The sequence below is a fragment of the Antrostomus carolinensis genome, unplaced genomic scaffold (genome assembly GCF_000700745.2).
Source record: "Antrostomus carolinensis isolate BGI_N321 unplaced genomic scaffold, ASM70074v2 scaffold10210, whole genome shotgun sequence".
In the NCBI taxonomy this organism is placed as follows: Eukaryota; Metazoa; Chordata; class Aves; order Caprimulgiformes; family Caprimulgidae; genus Antrostomus; species Antrostomus carolinensis.
The window spans coordinates 13,317-29,914 of NW_010290536.1; the positions used below are offsets into that span (position 1 = coordinate 13,317).

The window sequence follows — 16,598 nt, forward strand, 5'->3', positions numbered from 1 at the left end:
TACCCGCAGACACACCAAGGATGAATAACTGCAAAGTAGCCCAAGTGGACAAGCTTCCTTTAAGGAGCCCTTTACCACATAAGAATATTGATAGGGATGCTGGGCCAGCATGACATGAGACAAACACCATTAAATAGGCCCAGCTATTTTATTGACACTTTCATTGTCTTCCCACCTGGTGTCCACTCCACTGAATGAAAGAAATCACACCAATAAAATTAAAGTTCTGCCACAGTAATTTCTGCTTTGCTAGAAATACTCTTTTGGAAATGGGCACATATGGTGGCAGCAGCTTGTAGCATAGCCATGGCAAAGGTCTGCTGGTGCACTTTTGTGCATCAGTTGATTATTGTGTTATTTAAATGCACAGAACCAACATCATCATCTCTGGCCACTGCAGATTCTGAAAGAACTAAACAGCAAGACTGACTGGAGGACGTTAACAGTCGATTTCACTGGCAGGCATGTGATGCAAGGATGTTGCAAGTTACAAACTCAAATCCAGTTAGGCCATTTTGAGACTCTCATTCGAGCATTGTCCACATTCCCCTACATCAGTTCTGAGTATGGTATTCAGTGGTTTTAATATTCATACCGTTTGGGGATTTGTAGTGGCTGAAGATCACCAACTGGCAGCCCTTCTGGTGTGAAATATTTCAGTAATTCTTTAGCATCCAGCAACGTCAGTGACTCCCGTTGGCTATCTTTATGCCCCAGCAATTGCTCAGATGAACGTGTGAACACAGAAACTCTGAAAAAAGGAAAAGAAAAAAAAAGAAGACCAATCTAAGAATTTTTTTTTCTTTTCAATGTGGTAATCAAATTGTACTTAAAAAAATAAAATCCTTGCTAGCCTAGAGCAATTAAACGTATTTGCACAGTAAAATAAACAAGGTTGCTTCTTGAGGACATTTACATGAATGTTCATGATAAAAGCATATTTGATGCAAATTCTCTACCACCCCACTGAAGAAAGTGATTTCTTCAAGATTTTATAGCTTAGTTATGAAATACAAGATGGGAAGAACATTATTCATCCTTTTTTCCATTTATGGATCTGTAGGATCAAACATTAATTCCCATTAAAAAAAGAGAAACCTACATTCCGCTGCAAAGGAACCATAAAGCCACTACTGCATGCAACTCTCCACTCTGTTTCTTTTTTTTTTAGTGTCCTCAATCAAGTATAGCAAAATCCTCTCTTTTCTACTGCGAAACAACATGCTGTACGTTGATTCAGGATAAGTAGAAGATAACCAGTGTGGAATACAATGAAATAAACATTAACTGACCATGAAACAAGTCAGGAAGCTTTTCAAAAGCTAATTAAAGGAAGAAATTTACCTGCTTGAGAGCCAAAAGCCAATAATCACAATAATAATAATAATACCCATGAGAAAGTAAAGCTCTAGTGTGAGAATTTCTGACGTGCAGAACTCCAATCTAGGCCATGGACAACTATGGTATTTGAAAGACAGAAATGGAATGGAAGTGACTAAGAAAAGGCAGTTGGACACCTGGCTCTAAAGGTCTGTCAGCAAAAATATCAAGACCCAGCAAAGGTCATGAAATCTTATATAGTGAGAGCTAAACTGAAATCAATAGGCTGTACTAAGTGACACAAAGTTCTACAGGTATCACAGCACTCAAGGAAAAACAAAATGAAATATAAATTTCAAAAATAAAACCAATAGGATCTTCTACTTTAAAATTACATGAGATCTGATACTAAGTCCTGACTATTTAGGAAATACAAGATTAGAAACATATTGTACATGCTGACAAAAACCACTGTCCTATCCTTATTATTTATGCCCCAGGGCTTGTTGGGAGGAAAAAAAAAAAAAAAAAGCTTTTATATATTTTTCCACTATGGCTACTGTTTTCTAGTGTTTTCTAGTAGTGCTATTTTGGTAATTTGGTTTTGTGACTATGCTACTTTTAGCTAACTTTCAGTTGCATTTTGTCAATAAAAATCAAAACAATACTACTTTAAATACAAAGAAAATACAGCTTTAGAAATTGACAGAAACTTAGTTTTAGCCTTAAGTGATGTTTCCGCCAAAAGATTACCAAAATATTTGAAAACAGTTTGCAAAATGTCTATCAACATATACAGTTCCTCTACAGTGATGTTCCATGGCCACTACAAAGAAAATCTCCAGTATTTAACCATTACCTCATTTTTTGTTTGTTTTTTTCAAAGTTTTCCAGATTCTGAAGAACATGGCTTTCTGGCCACTCCAATGGATTCGACTCCATTAAATCAGATTCTGCAATAAATATATGGTGGATAATCTTTAACAGAAGTAAAGAATCTTACTCTTTAAAGAAATACATATATGCATATATACTTATTTTTATATATATTCTTTCATATATAAGTATATAAATATAAGGAAAATCTGCCTCATGCTGTGAACAGAAACATGTTGTGCATAATTTTTTTTGCCAAGGAAAAGAAAGGAAAAAGTTAATCCGAGAGTAATTTCAGTTTCCAAAAAAGACTAGAAAGCTACTTCACTTTTCCTCCTATTTTTCCCCTCTTTTAGTAAAAGACTCTCTTTCTTTTAGTAAAAATAGACAACAGGTATGAAAATAAATCAAAAGAGAATAAGCAGTGTATTTTCTAAATAAAAATACTCACCAGAAGTCACAGTGCATGACCTAGTGTTATTGGCAACCCTCTGTAGAACAGGCTTAGGAAAACCAGTGTTGCCCAGGTCCAAAATACATTCTCTTGTAAGTTGTAACAAATTTTTAAATTCATCAGCAGAAATAACTGGAGGTTGCTCAATCAATTCCTTTCTCTCTATAAAAGAAAGAGAAAGAGATGCTACTGCACCTGCTAAATAACAAAGAATAACTGGAGCCTGTTAAAAATCAACCAAACAAACAAACAAAAAAATCCCCAACCCAAAACACTAACACAAGAAAATTAACTTTACACTTACTGTTCTACCCCTAAGCAAGGCATCGCTGGTTTATTACGTAGGCAAGTGAAAACCCTTAGGAGTAAGAATAGCTGAAATCACATGTGAATCACCTTTTCACAGTCCTTTAATTTCTGTATATGTGCATTTCCAAGTATATCCAGATTTGAATCCCCCAAACGTCTGGACTTGCTGAGTCTAAACATGAAAAAACTCCAGTCTGCAGAGTTTCCTACCCACCTATTTTTACTGCTGTTGCAGAGTGTGGCTCAAATTTAACTGATAGCCCGTTCCAGTCTCTTTGGTCAGAATATCATGGGTCAGGTATTTCTGATACGATTTAGGATGACTAGCAAATCCCAACTGCTCCTATTCAGTCTTCATCCTAATGGAAATGGGTGACCCACTCAAAACAAACTAAAACACAAGCTCTAAGGCAGCCCCAAGCTCAAGATTAAAGTAAACAGGAATCGGAGAATGAATGCAAGTTGATGGGGGTGAGGGTGGAAGACAAGACCATTAGCAGAAATCTTAACTTCCTTAAAATGGTATTCTGTTAATACACATAAATTATCTTCACAGCATGCCATTTTCAATAATCTAGCCAATCTCTCAGAAGTATTTTTTGTTTTAATTGAGTTTCTTCAAGCAGTGGACTTAGATGGAAAAAATGAGGACAGTCAAATGTACTTCTCTGCAAAGTCATGAGAATCTACAGAGAATGACCTTTCAGTTATTATTATTACTGATGATGTATCATGATAAATGTAACAAATCTCCAAGGCACACTTCTCCTCAGCTGTTTAAGGCTTTTGCAAGAAAGAATAAAATAAAAAACCCTCAGAAACACCAAAAGAGAATTCTTATTTTTGTAGCAGGCACATCCAGCAGCAAAGGGTTTTGGGGAAAAAAAAGCATAAAAAAACAGAGCAGAGAAAAAGTTAATTACCATAGAATTATCCCAAAACTATGCTCAAACTTTTAGAATATTAGTGTAACAAACATCCACCAATTCTATTTCAATTTCAGCATTCTCTTTCCCAAAAAAAACTCAATATTTAAAAGTCAGTATCTGACACGTTTAAAGCTCCACTTTTTTCTGCGCTAAGTGATCAACTCACCTTGGTTTTGTAAGGTGAGTTGTCACATTCAGTTTGAAATAAAGACCTTTTAAATACTAATTTGAGAACTACCAGTGCTCTCCCCATTACTTACTGAGATATTCCTTCAAGGCAAACACTTGGAGACGAGACAGTTTCTTTTCTCTCTGTACAATCTCCTCCCCACAAAAATGTGGCAGAAGCTTGATAAACTCAGCCATACAAAAACCTGTACAGATTAGGAGAAATCTGTTATTAAGATTCTCTCATAGGACTTTGGAGACACCAAGTCAGTACTTCTTAAAAGAAGACATAAACATCATAAACACAGCAGATATACAGATTTCATATTCAAAGGAAACAACTAGACTTTCAAATATTGCTAATCATTAAAAAAAAAAAAAAAAAAAAAAAGGAAATTAATTACAATTGAATTAAGACACCAGGGGGATAACTTGGGATAGATGTTCGACCAATATTTTTTAATTTCTGACTTCAAAAAATCAATATAATGACAACACAGTTAACATGACTGACATTTAAAGAAGGTAAAAAGATCCTAAGTTGGATACCAGGAAAGAAAAGTTTTCACCCAACAAATGGTGAAGGACTTTCAGTCTTCTGACATCATACTAATTGAATTTTAATTAGGACAAATGGTAAGCAGTCAGTCATATCGCACACAGATTTATTTTGATAATAAAGAAATAAGAGGATAAGAAGCAGGTGACTGCTCTTTTTCTTTGTCAGTGTTACTGAGAGCAAATACATGAATTAGGAGTTACCTAGTACACATAGTTGTAACAGGACAACTCCTCTAAGATAAATGTCTACATATATGCTCTTACCTAGTGGAGCAGCTGCTCATCCGCTAGCTCATATCCTATGGACAACTGTCAAGTAACTCAAGACATGATCATGAAATTCAACTTGCCTGCCAGTCTTGAAGTTTTTCTTTTAAATCATCGGTGAAATAGGTTTGTCAACAGATAATTGCCTAGATTTTAGGCATGGGCTGGTCAGTCTTTATACCAACAATACATACTTTTTAAAACTTAAGTTTTTGCAAATTTGATTTGCGTTAATATTCCTGGATATCCCTGTACATTAAAAGATTTACAACTAATCACAGTTATGAGAAATGACTGACTGCAATATTAAGTAGTTTATTTAAAATACATGGCAGTAGTAAATTGTGTGAATAAGTAAGCTCTTAATAATATTTTTTTTATCAATTTGAAAACGTATTGCTGAAAGAATAGAGATATTCATCAAAATGTCATATTCTTCCCTGTTTTTTCCCTTTTAACACAGACTGGAACAAATAAAAGGAACACTCAAATTTTAGTAGCATTTGCCTGCATTCAGATACTCTTAAATAAATAAGTAATAACTCTTACTTGACTCTGTTTCTTCTGCTTTTGTCTTTAGCTTTCCATTTACTGCAGCAAGAGTAGCTGTACCATTGATCTGGCTAGCTGAATGAATCAAGGTTGCTTTACATCCTCCAGAGCCATTGCCTTGGAGCAAGAAATAATACCGGCAAGATTCTCCCTTCAGTTCAAATTCTGGAACTTAAAAAACACCAGGAGATAACTGTGAAGCATGCTTAGGAAAACAGCTTTAAAACAAACAATAATCCATCACCAAATTCTTTCACTTGCTCTCTTCTGTTCTGTGAGAAATCTTACCAACGTCTTTTTAGGAGACACACTAACTACAGCTGACATTTACCCCTGAAACTGAAGGGCATGCAAAATAAATGAACTGCAGCAGCAAAGATGAGCTGGACTGCACTGCTGGCTTAAAGCTAGCATGTTGCCAGTACCAAACTTCTGTGGCTGCAGTGAGGGACAGCCTTCCAATGCAGGCTACAAAGTACATCTGACAACTATAACCACCAACCAAGAGAAGCTCTGTAACTGGTCTTTGTAAAAGGCAAGCCTTTAACTGGCAAAGTTATGTTTCTACCATGAAACAACAAAGAGCTAGGCAAATAGCATGCTACGTATGTAATGACTAGAGAAGAGTCTGTTCTGTAGGTAAAACCAGACATTTTTGTGTATCTGGATTGAAACAATGGTAAGCATTCACTGGAAGAACATGTATCTGCAGCAGAAAGAGGAAATACCGTACACAGTCTTCCCAAGGAAGCTGCATTATTCATTAATAAGTTTCTCTCACTGCTTCACACTTGTGCATAGCCTGGGTGAGAGATAAACTTGTTCTATTTTTAAACACTGGCATGCAGTTTTGAAAATAAATTAATGTAGGACTTGATAGTAACAGTGAAAGGATGGGTTTGCTATCTTTTTACACAGAAAACATCTTACAGCACCTTGGTAGATGTAGAAATTGAGAGAATTAATACTTCTTGATGTACTAAGTTTTAAAAGTCAAATCACTTAATTTCGTAACATATTTGCAGTACTGTCTAAATAAGTAACTCAGTAAGAGCTTGACATTTATTAATATAATATTTTTGTTAGTAACAAATATAAAGTATTCTAGTATTTCTTGAAAAGCTTAAGGATGAAGGGAAAAGAAGGGAAATCCCACTACTTCAATATATAAATGCAGGAAAAGAAGAAAGAAAAGAATAAGAAAGAAAAAAAATATTCCAGACACACTTTCACTATTGTCTGGTTCCTTGCTCCCCATGACACTTGAAGTATTTTCCTTTTCCAGTTTATCTTGGCATCTCAAAGCTGATTCCTCATGGGAAAGCTTTTATTTCTCATTTTAATCTTAATTAGTATTTAAGAGCTACCAATTCAAAGAATTGCACCTTCCAACAGATTGAAGAGATTAAGGATTTGCAAATCCTGAATATAGTCAGATTAGTGCTAGCTGCTAAAAAAGAAATAGCTTTCAACTAAATGAGTAAATATGTTTCAATGGCTTTTTCCCCTCCTATTATAAATTTTGCTCAAGAGGCCTAATAAGAACCTATTGTGTATTACTAATCACATTACAGTTAATAATTGTACAAAACTCTTCCACTGGAGCACAGGACAAAGGAGATCTTGCACTCATTTGACTGCATCAGTAGTATCTCTCCAATACAGTATAAATGCTGCTGCTGTGATCAGCTCTATAATCACATCCTCTCTGCTCTGCCACCTCCAAACATGCAGAGATAATTTTAAATCTATATACTGCCAGCACCCACTCTGCAGAATCAATCTTCTTGCCCTGTTACACAGCTCTTCCTCATACCTCTCAATTTTTTGTTTATCCCAAAACCTGAAAGAATGTCTGTCAGCCATCCTCATCTGCATACTTGTTTACAAACTCTATTTTCAGTTGGCAACTGAAGAAGTCACTGTTCCTTGGAATCTGCATGAATTATATATTACACCACTGTATAAACAACAAAATCACATAAGCAGACAGAATCCTACATCTTACCCTGTCCTATTTAAATACAATGAGCTATCACCAAGTTCCTTTTAGCCTGATGTTTTAAAGTCCCCACAAACTTCAGTCACCACTTGTACGGTGCCCCTCCTTGCAGGGCATATATACTGGCTGACTGAGAAACTCCATCCAGTCTTGATCTGCACTGATTTTGCTCTCTGACCTTCTGAACTGAATTTCTAAGCACTGTCACACTGCGTAACAGGAGGTGGCTGCCATCAGTATAGCCCCATAAGGAAGGAGGACATTCTCAATCACTAGTTAAGCACACTGGTTCTCAGACAAATGGGGGAACATCCAGCATTTCCTGATGTTCTGTATTTTCCCAAGAAGAGGTTGAAATTAAATGCAAGTGCCCTGAAGAACCTCTGGGAATGCTAAATGAGAAGGGAAGCACCTAAGTGAAGCTCATTGGATTTCCATCTGAGAAGCAAACCCCTTTTCCCACGGATTGTACAATCACCTCAGTAAGGCACGTGGAATCTGGATCTCAGCTGACAGACAAGGACACAGAAATGGTCTGAAAGAGATGCATTGTTTCTCTAAAGCTTGCCATGATGTTGTTATAAATTTTCCTCTACAACAAGTCTGCATAGCTGGACTTACATTCACCAAAACCTTGTGTCAATGAAGATTACAATCACTGACTTTGTTTTTTTCTGTACATTTTGGATGCCCTTTTTTTCTCCAGTGAAATTATCTCATATATATATACACACACATATACACATATAGATACAACCACAACAAACTACCTGTAGTCATCTTCCTTTTACCTACCAGTAATGACCTTGGGTTTCCTAGCCATATATTCCTTCCATTTCTTGGTACTCAGCTGGGCAGGGGATGGAATCGCTACACTGCTGACATTACATGGCAATGTAAATAAAGCTCCCACCTAAACAATGAGAGAAAATACCATACATGCAATATTACTAAAAACTATTTTACGTGCAATTCTTGAACTACTGATTTGGCACTATTTCAAATGTACTTCAATTGAAGAAAAACATCTTTATTCAACACTTCTTTCATTCACATCAGCATAGAGAAGCTGTAAAAATTGTGCTTATTTTTTTCTCCAGTTGACAGATCATTAACTCCTGAATTTCTATTTCATACAGAAGAAGGTATTTGTTACTTATTACAAGTCTTTCAATAATTCAGTTAAAAACACTGCTGTAGAGTAGTATCCAGAATTAAAAGAGAATTCAAAGATATAGTTGGCACCAGCAACTCTGCATTCCTCAGAAAAACATGTAATTTTTTTCCTCCCTACATATTATTCTTTTCAAATAATCAGATACTAGGCTATGTTTACATCTGTATGTAAATTTCAGGCCAATAAGCACTAATAGAAAAAATGCACAAGTATTTGTGTAGTCAAGTAATAAAGCAACGCTTTTACAGCTATTAGAAAAGCCTGAAAATGTGTAATATTTCCAGTAGACAAAAAGAATTCCTACAAGAAATTGTTATCTTGAAAACACACTCAATTCAACATGTGCAGACTCTAAAAAGTAGCCTGAGAACATGTTGTAACTGTTTTGGCTAAGGCAGAGAGAAAAACATTCAACGGGCTTACAAATTGTCATGAACTCCATAGCATCCACCTTTAAAAGCCAAATTGGCTTTAGAACTAAATATTGAATGAGCTTACAGAGAGACTAGGTTTAAAAATACTATTCTTGTATCTTTTATGAGCAATATACAGATCTTCATTTTTCTGCTACACCTAAATAAAAAGTTTTTACCTTCCCAGAGAGAGAAGAAATCTGGTCCAGAAGCAGTGTAGATGGCTCCTTGATACTCTTTCTTGCCAGGCTCCTGAACAGAACAGTTTAAGGAACCTCATCTTCACAAGGAAATAAGGACTGCATGTGTCTAATATTTGATACCCCAGTACCACAAAATATATTCACCTTTCCAGGCAAAGCAGTACACTTGGAAATATTTTATGATTAAATACATCACTGACACCTTAAATACATAAATATCAGTTTATGCCTGCCTATATTAAAAATCCTGGGAGGCTTATATAGCCTAAGCTACAATTGTTACACCAGGACCAGTACCAAAAGTACATAAATTTAAAACCAATAGGAATACACCTTGAGATCTCAGAAGAGGACACAACTCAAGAGAAAACTCATCTGCTATACCTTGCCACAGATTTTGCAGCTACACAATAAAAACACAGGTTATGTGCAGCGGATGAAGAAATGACCAACACCGAGATGTCTTCATCAGCACTTTATTGAAGCTTTGCACTGCTTCTATAGCCTTTTTTCCTCTTCCACGCCCCAAGCACGCGGCATTCTTTCACTTTTGATTTGTTACCCCTTATCACACACGTGCCTGAACAATTGACATGATGGGATAATTCCACCTGTTCATGAGCCATTCTTTTACTTCTGACTGGTTACTGATTACAGCACAGAACTCATCCCTTATCTTGTCTCATACACATTCTTGCTTGTTAGTCCACTTTGTTTTATTTTCATTTTATCTTTCACTCAAGGTCAGGAATTAATTGCTCAAGGTTGAAGCCACCTGCAGCTTCGGCTCTTAAAGCACCAACATTTATGGAAAAATGTTCTATACTGCAAAGCACACTATATGCATTAATAAGTAAGGTTTGGGGTTTTTTTACACTTACACAACAGTAAATATTTCCCTGTTCTTTCCCCACAAATAGCATACACATCAACAGAGAAAGTCTGTGTGCAGTAATATAAAAAATAGCTGGTTATTGTTACTGTAATTTAAATTTTAAAATTAAAAAAAAAAATAGTTGTGAAGAATCACTATGAATATTCGGTTAGGTTAGAATGGAATGAGTCCTTGCCAACCCTCACATGTTGTTTGCATGGGTAGATCCTGACTGTTTTATTTCTGCTATTGACCATTATCAGTAGTAGGTTTAGATCCTTAAAAAAGGATACAGCTCAAATTCCAGATCTGATATAAAAAAAGAAGGTAGATCAGAGAGCACCACCAACTGTAAAAATTCTAGTGCAGAACCATAGTAATGAAAAACCTGAAAAGAGATCAAATCAAAAAATCTGTAACACTATATACAATGTTATCTCAGTGGAACTTCCTCAAGTGTTTTGCTGGAGGCATTTGCCTTACAAGTACACCTGAAAGAGGTATAAAGGAATATAAAGAGAAAAACATTTCACAATATCATATTAAATATAATTATATAAAAACAATGTAGGTATTTAGTTCTGTTTAATAAAAATTACTTTCTAGAATGTCAACCATGTGCATTAAATGGGTTGTAGCACTTACCCAAATTCAATGAAAAATAAGATCTACCAGGAACAGATAAATGCAACCCAAAATGTACATATTTCAACAATGGAAATAATAATCTCTCAACTGATACCGGTTTTCATAACAAATATGAAAACAAATTTTAGTTTTCATCAACAAATATGATTCCAATATGAGTTCCCATCAAGTATCTACTTCCAGTGGAAAACATGAAACAGCAACAGGAATTAAAAAAAAAAAACACCTCCCCAAAAACCCCACTTTTAAAATTAAGTAGAGAAAGTTAGATAAATACAAAATTCATAAATAAATTACATATTCTGAGTATTAATATTGAACAAAGTCTCCATTTCTACTTGAAAAAAAATGTTGGTATTACATTCCTAGAGAACAAACAGATGAAATTTTAAATACCTGTTTTGAGAACACAGGTGAACAAAAGAAGTATTCCTCAAGCTTATGCAATCATTACTTTTATGTTTAATTTCCAATTGACTAAGGTTTCCCTAATTACTAATTTTCTCAGGAAAGTAAAACAGATGAATTCTAGTGGCTCAAATAAAGATGAAGAAAAATACTTGCCTCTGGCAAAGCATCAGTGATCCTTGATTGTTGCTCCTCTTTAACAGCAAAAAAAGAACTTAAATGTGAAGTGCTGAATTTCTTTGCTGAAGTGCTCTTCATACAAAATTCTGGAAATCTAACTTCTGATCCAAACTGTGGAGGGAAAAAAAAAAAAAAGAGAGAGAGAGAGAGAGACAATAAACGTGTCAAAAGAGAGAAAAAATATTTATCTTCAGCCATTTACATGCATCACTACTTTAAACAATTAGTATTGTTTTTGTTTCCAGCAGATCTGTAAAACTAGGTTAAAATATTAGACTTAGGTAACCAACTACTATACCCAAAACCTTCATACTGAAAATGTAAACAATGTCTTTCACAATCACAAAGCTACCAGTCTTTGCAGAAACACCAGACGTGCTTCCAACAATGACTTAGAGAGTTACATGACAATAATTTGTGACATATATAAAACAATCTAATTTTGAATAAGAAGTTCCAAGGCAAACATTTCAGAGGAGAATAACCGGATTTCGGAAATTCAAATCTTGATTTCATTCATCCTTTCACAGTGCTAAAAAGTGAGTTGTTGCTCCACCCACCCAGTTACGTTGCACATTACCTCTTAGAATTAACATTGTCAAAACCAAATTTGGCTTAAAGCATAAAATGCACTGTACACTACATGCTTTAAATGATGGACACAGATGCTTTAAAAAAATAACCATAGCTGAAAAAGTTATTTTACCTTTCTTTCCCATATCTGAATCTTTCCTCTCCAGAGTTCTTTTACATCTATAATATTCACGATATTATCTGAAGATACAAAGTCTGCTGATAGATAGTCTGCAATCTTTTGCCAGCTACTGTAAAAATAAGGAAGAATTAATCTTATTGAATTTAGTATTATAAATTAACATGCAGTGCAATTTGACTGAATTTACCTATTACCTCTTAGCACTGAATAGTCTTGTGTATGTTAGGACAGACATATATAGTTTTACATTCCACAAAGATATTCCACAAGATATTATAAAATTGCTGGTTCAGGCTCTGTAAAGGAAGTTGTTCATATCCTTCATGAGCATGACAGCAAATAACTTTGTCAGACATCAAAGAACACAAGCAATGGCAAGCTGCAGGCATACCACAGTAAGCTCGGGTGCTAGAAGCTGGAGCAAAGCCAGGTAGCCACCACTGGGGCTATCACTAGCCCATCTAGATGGTATGTAGTTAGCTTTTTAAGTAGAGACATGACTGCAATACAAGTATTATCCAAATTCAGCAATAACACAGAGAGAACAGCCAGTATCTGTGGGTCCTACTGACAGTCTGTATTCTAAGAGAAATCAGCACCATCAATAGAACAGAAAAAATAAGTGAGAGAACTTTCATCAGAGAAACTGTATGCCCAAATGGCCTCATTTTACATAAAAGGTAGCAGAAAAATTTATTCAGTCAAAAGCTGGCTGCACAGGACAGTATCAATGAGCACTGAGATCAAGTGTTTATGGAAGTCACTGCAATAAGTTTATCTTCCTCGGTGTACCTCAGGAAGTACTATATAGTAGGTATATTGCACTCAACTTTTTAAATAGTTTTGTTAATTTAGAATTAAGCTTAATCAAACATTCTATGAAGCAAACTTTAATCTTTTGGGTGTGGAGGGGGAACTGCCAAGTTATTAAATACCAACATGATAATTTACTGCACAGGGAAAAAAATAATAACAACTGTAGTGTCTATTGAGACATTTCACAGCCTACTTACGTCAGTTAGAGGAGGACAGTAAGGAAATTACCAGACTTAATTTCAAATTGAATCACTAGTTTCAGTTAAGACTCTTCAGAAGCATATAGGTAATATGTCCAAGTAACTGAGCATTTATACTTCATTTTTCAAGGAGGAACTAATCAGACACAGTTTTTTATCTCTTAAATGTAATACCAAAGATAATATAAAATGTAAAGTAAAACCAGCAGAGTTACACATACATTTCACAAAAACTGGAAAACTATAGTCAATACAAGTAACTGTGTAGCATAGTCAATCTTCAAAAGATAGAAGACACACTGAAGCCATTAGTGATGGAAAGTGAAAAATAAATTATCTAACTTTCTGCTCTCATAGAAACAGGAACTTCAGAGGGCTTGCTTTTTTGCCTGTCCCTCTGGTTAGGGCATGTATTTACAATAAATTAGCACGAGCAATTCCTCCCCTCAAACAACAATAGCATAAAAATCTGTGTATTTGCAAAGTATACATGTAAAGTACTAAAGACACTACAGTGTTTTATTTTCAAATAAAACACTGACATGTACAAACACAAAACAAAAGTAACCTTGTCTGCAGACCTAAAATAAAGAGCATACCCTTTCGAGTCATTCCCTGCAATGGTGATTTGTGCAGAGTGCCATTCTCTCAGGTGTTTCAGGGCACCGATAGCAGGTAAGCAGTCTTTTAACTTGGGTCCATCTCGTTCAACAGCCTGCAGTACGACATCAACCATGGCTCTGCCTATAAAAACAGTCATATGTGACTCAAAGTATCATTATGCAGTAAACAGTCCAGTCATTTATAGATAGAAAAGCACTGATTATCACTGCCTGTACTGAAATGGCTTAGAGTGACTTGAAGTAACTCTAGCAAGATTTAAAACACTTTTCACACATTTTAATTCATCTCTCACTACTCCTCCCAGATTAACACAAAACAAAATTACATATTTTGCCACTTAATCAGCTACAGCAGTTCTATACCTTTCTCCTCTCTCGCTCAACACTGTATTTGACAGATGAGAGTCCTGAATCCCTGTGTCCAGTACAACTATGCTATGCCATTTTCCTCCCTTTAACATCTCTAAACTGCCTATTTCTCATTCTTTCTGCATTCAGTTCCTTTGCTATTCCAAATCAACTACCCCACCATTATGTAAACCTAACATGCAAGGTGACATGCATCTCCAGTCTATAAAATCTGACTCAAATAGTTATGATCTATGCTACTTCACAGGTTCTTAGCTCCCACAATCAGCTGGCACATCAGATGTAAGCCTGATGTCAACACCTTCCATTTTTTTTCATAAAAACTTCCTGTGGTTGCATGTTGAGTTTCATATTGCTTACTGTCTGTTACCGCTTTGGTGCCATTTCAGATGGAAAAACTAATTATGTAAATAGCTACCTTAAACCCTACTGAAATACAGCCTTCCAAAGAAATAAGCAGCAAATTGCTCTGTAAGCTGATCTGCAATGCCAATCATGCTCAAGCTCCTTAAACTACTAGCAAGAGCTGCACGGAAGTTAATTTAACCAACATCCTTTGAATTTGTTCATTCGACTATGATTTTACCAGCTGAGTTTTTAGAGTAATAACTAACAAGATAAACTCAAAAGAGATTGCTTTTAAAGGAGAGATTACCTGGGGCAGGCAGTTTATCAGCTAACTGATGCAGACTTTCTGCAGCTTCATCATAGATACTGAAAACGAAAAGCAACATGGTTGAAAACAAAATATAAACAAAATATAAATAAAAAGTTACAACTAATTAATACTACCAGATGTATCTTTAAAATTCTGCACAAACATACCTAGGCAATGAGATATACTTATCTCCCTTTTTACTGAGGCAGAATCATAGAATCATAGAATGGTTCTGGTTGGAAGGGACCTTAAACATCATCTAGTTCCAACCCCCCCACCATGAGCGGGGATACCTTCCACTAGACCAGGTTGCTCAAAGCCTCATCCAGCCTGGCCTTCAACACTTCCAGGGAGGAGTCATCCACAACTTCTATGAAAGAAGAAGTAGGCTAAACGACTTCAAAACAATCTGCAGTAAAAGTGGAAGCAGGATTCAAGATTGATTAGCAAAAAAACTTTCTGTCTACATAACTGTCAGCTGATAGGAAACTGTTCAGTTATTCTATAAAAATCATCTGTAACTAAAAAAATTAAAGCTACATTAAACAGAATTATTTTCAGTAGTAGTAGGGGATTGTTCATTTTAATAGCTTGTACTTGTCACATTTTCTTGATTCCCTTGGGCTATTACTATTAAATGTCAGATCACTATACATTCAATAAAAATAATATGCATACTCAATCATAGACAGTGACTCTCTACTGTTATTGTCATCTTCTTCAAAATTTTGTATGGCTCCCAGGCATTCATCAATACTTGTTTGGAGAGAGTCTTCATTTTTCTGTGTGTCAGAATTTATTTCCTCCCAGTCAGAACTGCAGAACTAACCAAGGAAAGAGGATTAATTAAGCAAAAAGAATTTTTGACATCACAGTTTTAACTTGCACTAGAGATACACAGACAGTTGAGGAACTTATATTCTGAAAAAATGTATGTCTTACTTGATAATAACCGCATATAACATGACTTGCAAAATACCATTTCTTCACACCTGGAATACCAGGCACTGAACATGCTGCAAAGAGATAAAATAATTATTTAAAATAACCCACTACAATCTGTTCTTGCTATTATAACAAACTGAAAATATCAAGCTGCCCACTGACATGAGAAACAAGCACTTTCCTACTCTTTCTTGCTAAGCTGGACTGAAGTTTGTCAGCCTTTCAAAACCCTTCTCTGTCTTGTGTCTCATCTATTTAATCATCTCCTAATATCTCAGCTACTGAAAAGACATCAGTTCTCCACAGAAACAGCAGCAGCAGGAGCAGTTCCAAATGCAGGTTTAGGTATACTGCAGAAATTGTGTTTCTTGACATTTCTGACTTGTTTCACCTAGATCATAAAATGTGCCTAGGCCAATTCCTTGATAAAATGTGCCTTACCTTACTGTAGATTATCATATTTACCTGGAAACGTGCTCAGATCTGCATTTATAGATGAGTTACAGTTTTCTCTCAGGAACTGATAAAGGGTTGCAGCAGTCCCAGCTGGGGAAAAAAAAAATAAAAGTTTTTCTTAAAAATATGAATGACAGAAGTTTCAGTTTCTTGCAAATACAGTAAAACGTTCAGTTTACTATTAGAATTTAGTTTCAAAAAAACAGTCAACTACAGATTTGCAGGAGTTTAAAAAGCCATCCTGTATGATTCTCGTTAAAGCAGGGCACACCTCAGGAACGCTCCACCCGGCTACAGAGCAAGTGTCGCAATAAAAGACGAAAACCCCCAAGTTTCTGAAGGTTTAAGCCACTAAAGGCTTTTAGTTTTTTAAAAAGGTTGGATTTAACGACGCAGAGATCCAGAAAAGCCCGCACGGGCGCAGACCCTGGAGAAAAGCCCGCGTTAGGGGACCTCGGACAGGCCCCGCGACAGG

At 35.7% G+C, this 16,598-nt stretch overlaps 1 protein-coding gene across 1 annotated transcript in view; it reads right to left on the reverse strand.

Moving 5' to 3' along the window:
• MTBP (MDM2 binding protein) overlaps window positions 1-16,213 on the reverse strand; it is a gene marked incomplete at its 5' end in the record, with an annotated part of 28,147 nt that extends 11,934 nt beyond the window's left edge. Inside the window, 15 exons of the mRNA XM_010173539.2 lie at window positions 596-751; window positions 2,180-2,273; window positions 2,648-2,812; window positions 4,149-4,262; window positions 5,434-5,607; window positions 8,234-8,351; window positions 9,208-9,280; window positions 10,399-10,493; window positions 11,318-11,452; window positions 12,048-12,165; window positions 13,672-13,816; window positions 14,720-14,778; window positions 15,401-15,546; window positions 15,665-15,738; window positions 16,133-16,213. Of these exons, the coding sequence (XP_010171841.2) occupies window positions 596-751; window positions 2,180-2,273; window positions 2,648-2,812; window positions 4,149-4,262; window positions 5,434-5,607; window positions 8,234-8,351; window positions 9,208-9,280; window positions 10,399-10,493; window positions 11,318-11,452; window positions 12,048-12,165; window positions 13,672-13,816; window positions 14,720-14,778; window positions 15,401-15,546; window positions 15,665-15,738; window positions 16,133-16,213 (1,747 nt within the window). The remainder of the gene's footprint in view (window positions 1-595; window positions 752-2,179; window positions 2,274-2,647; window positions 2,813-4,148; window positions 4,263-5,433; window positions 5,608-8,233; window positions 8,352-9,207; window positions 9,281-10,398; window positions 10,494-11,317; window positions 11,453-12,047; window positions 12,166-13,671; window positions 13,817-14,719; window positions 14,779-15,400; window positions 15,547-15,664; window positions 15,739-16,132) is intronic.
• Between the last annotated feature and the right edge of the window lie 385 nt (window positions 16,214-16,598).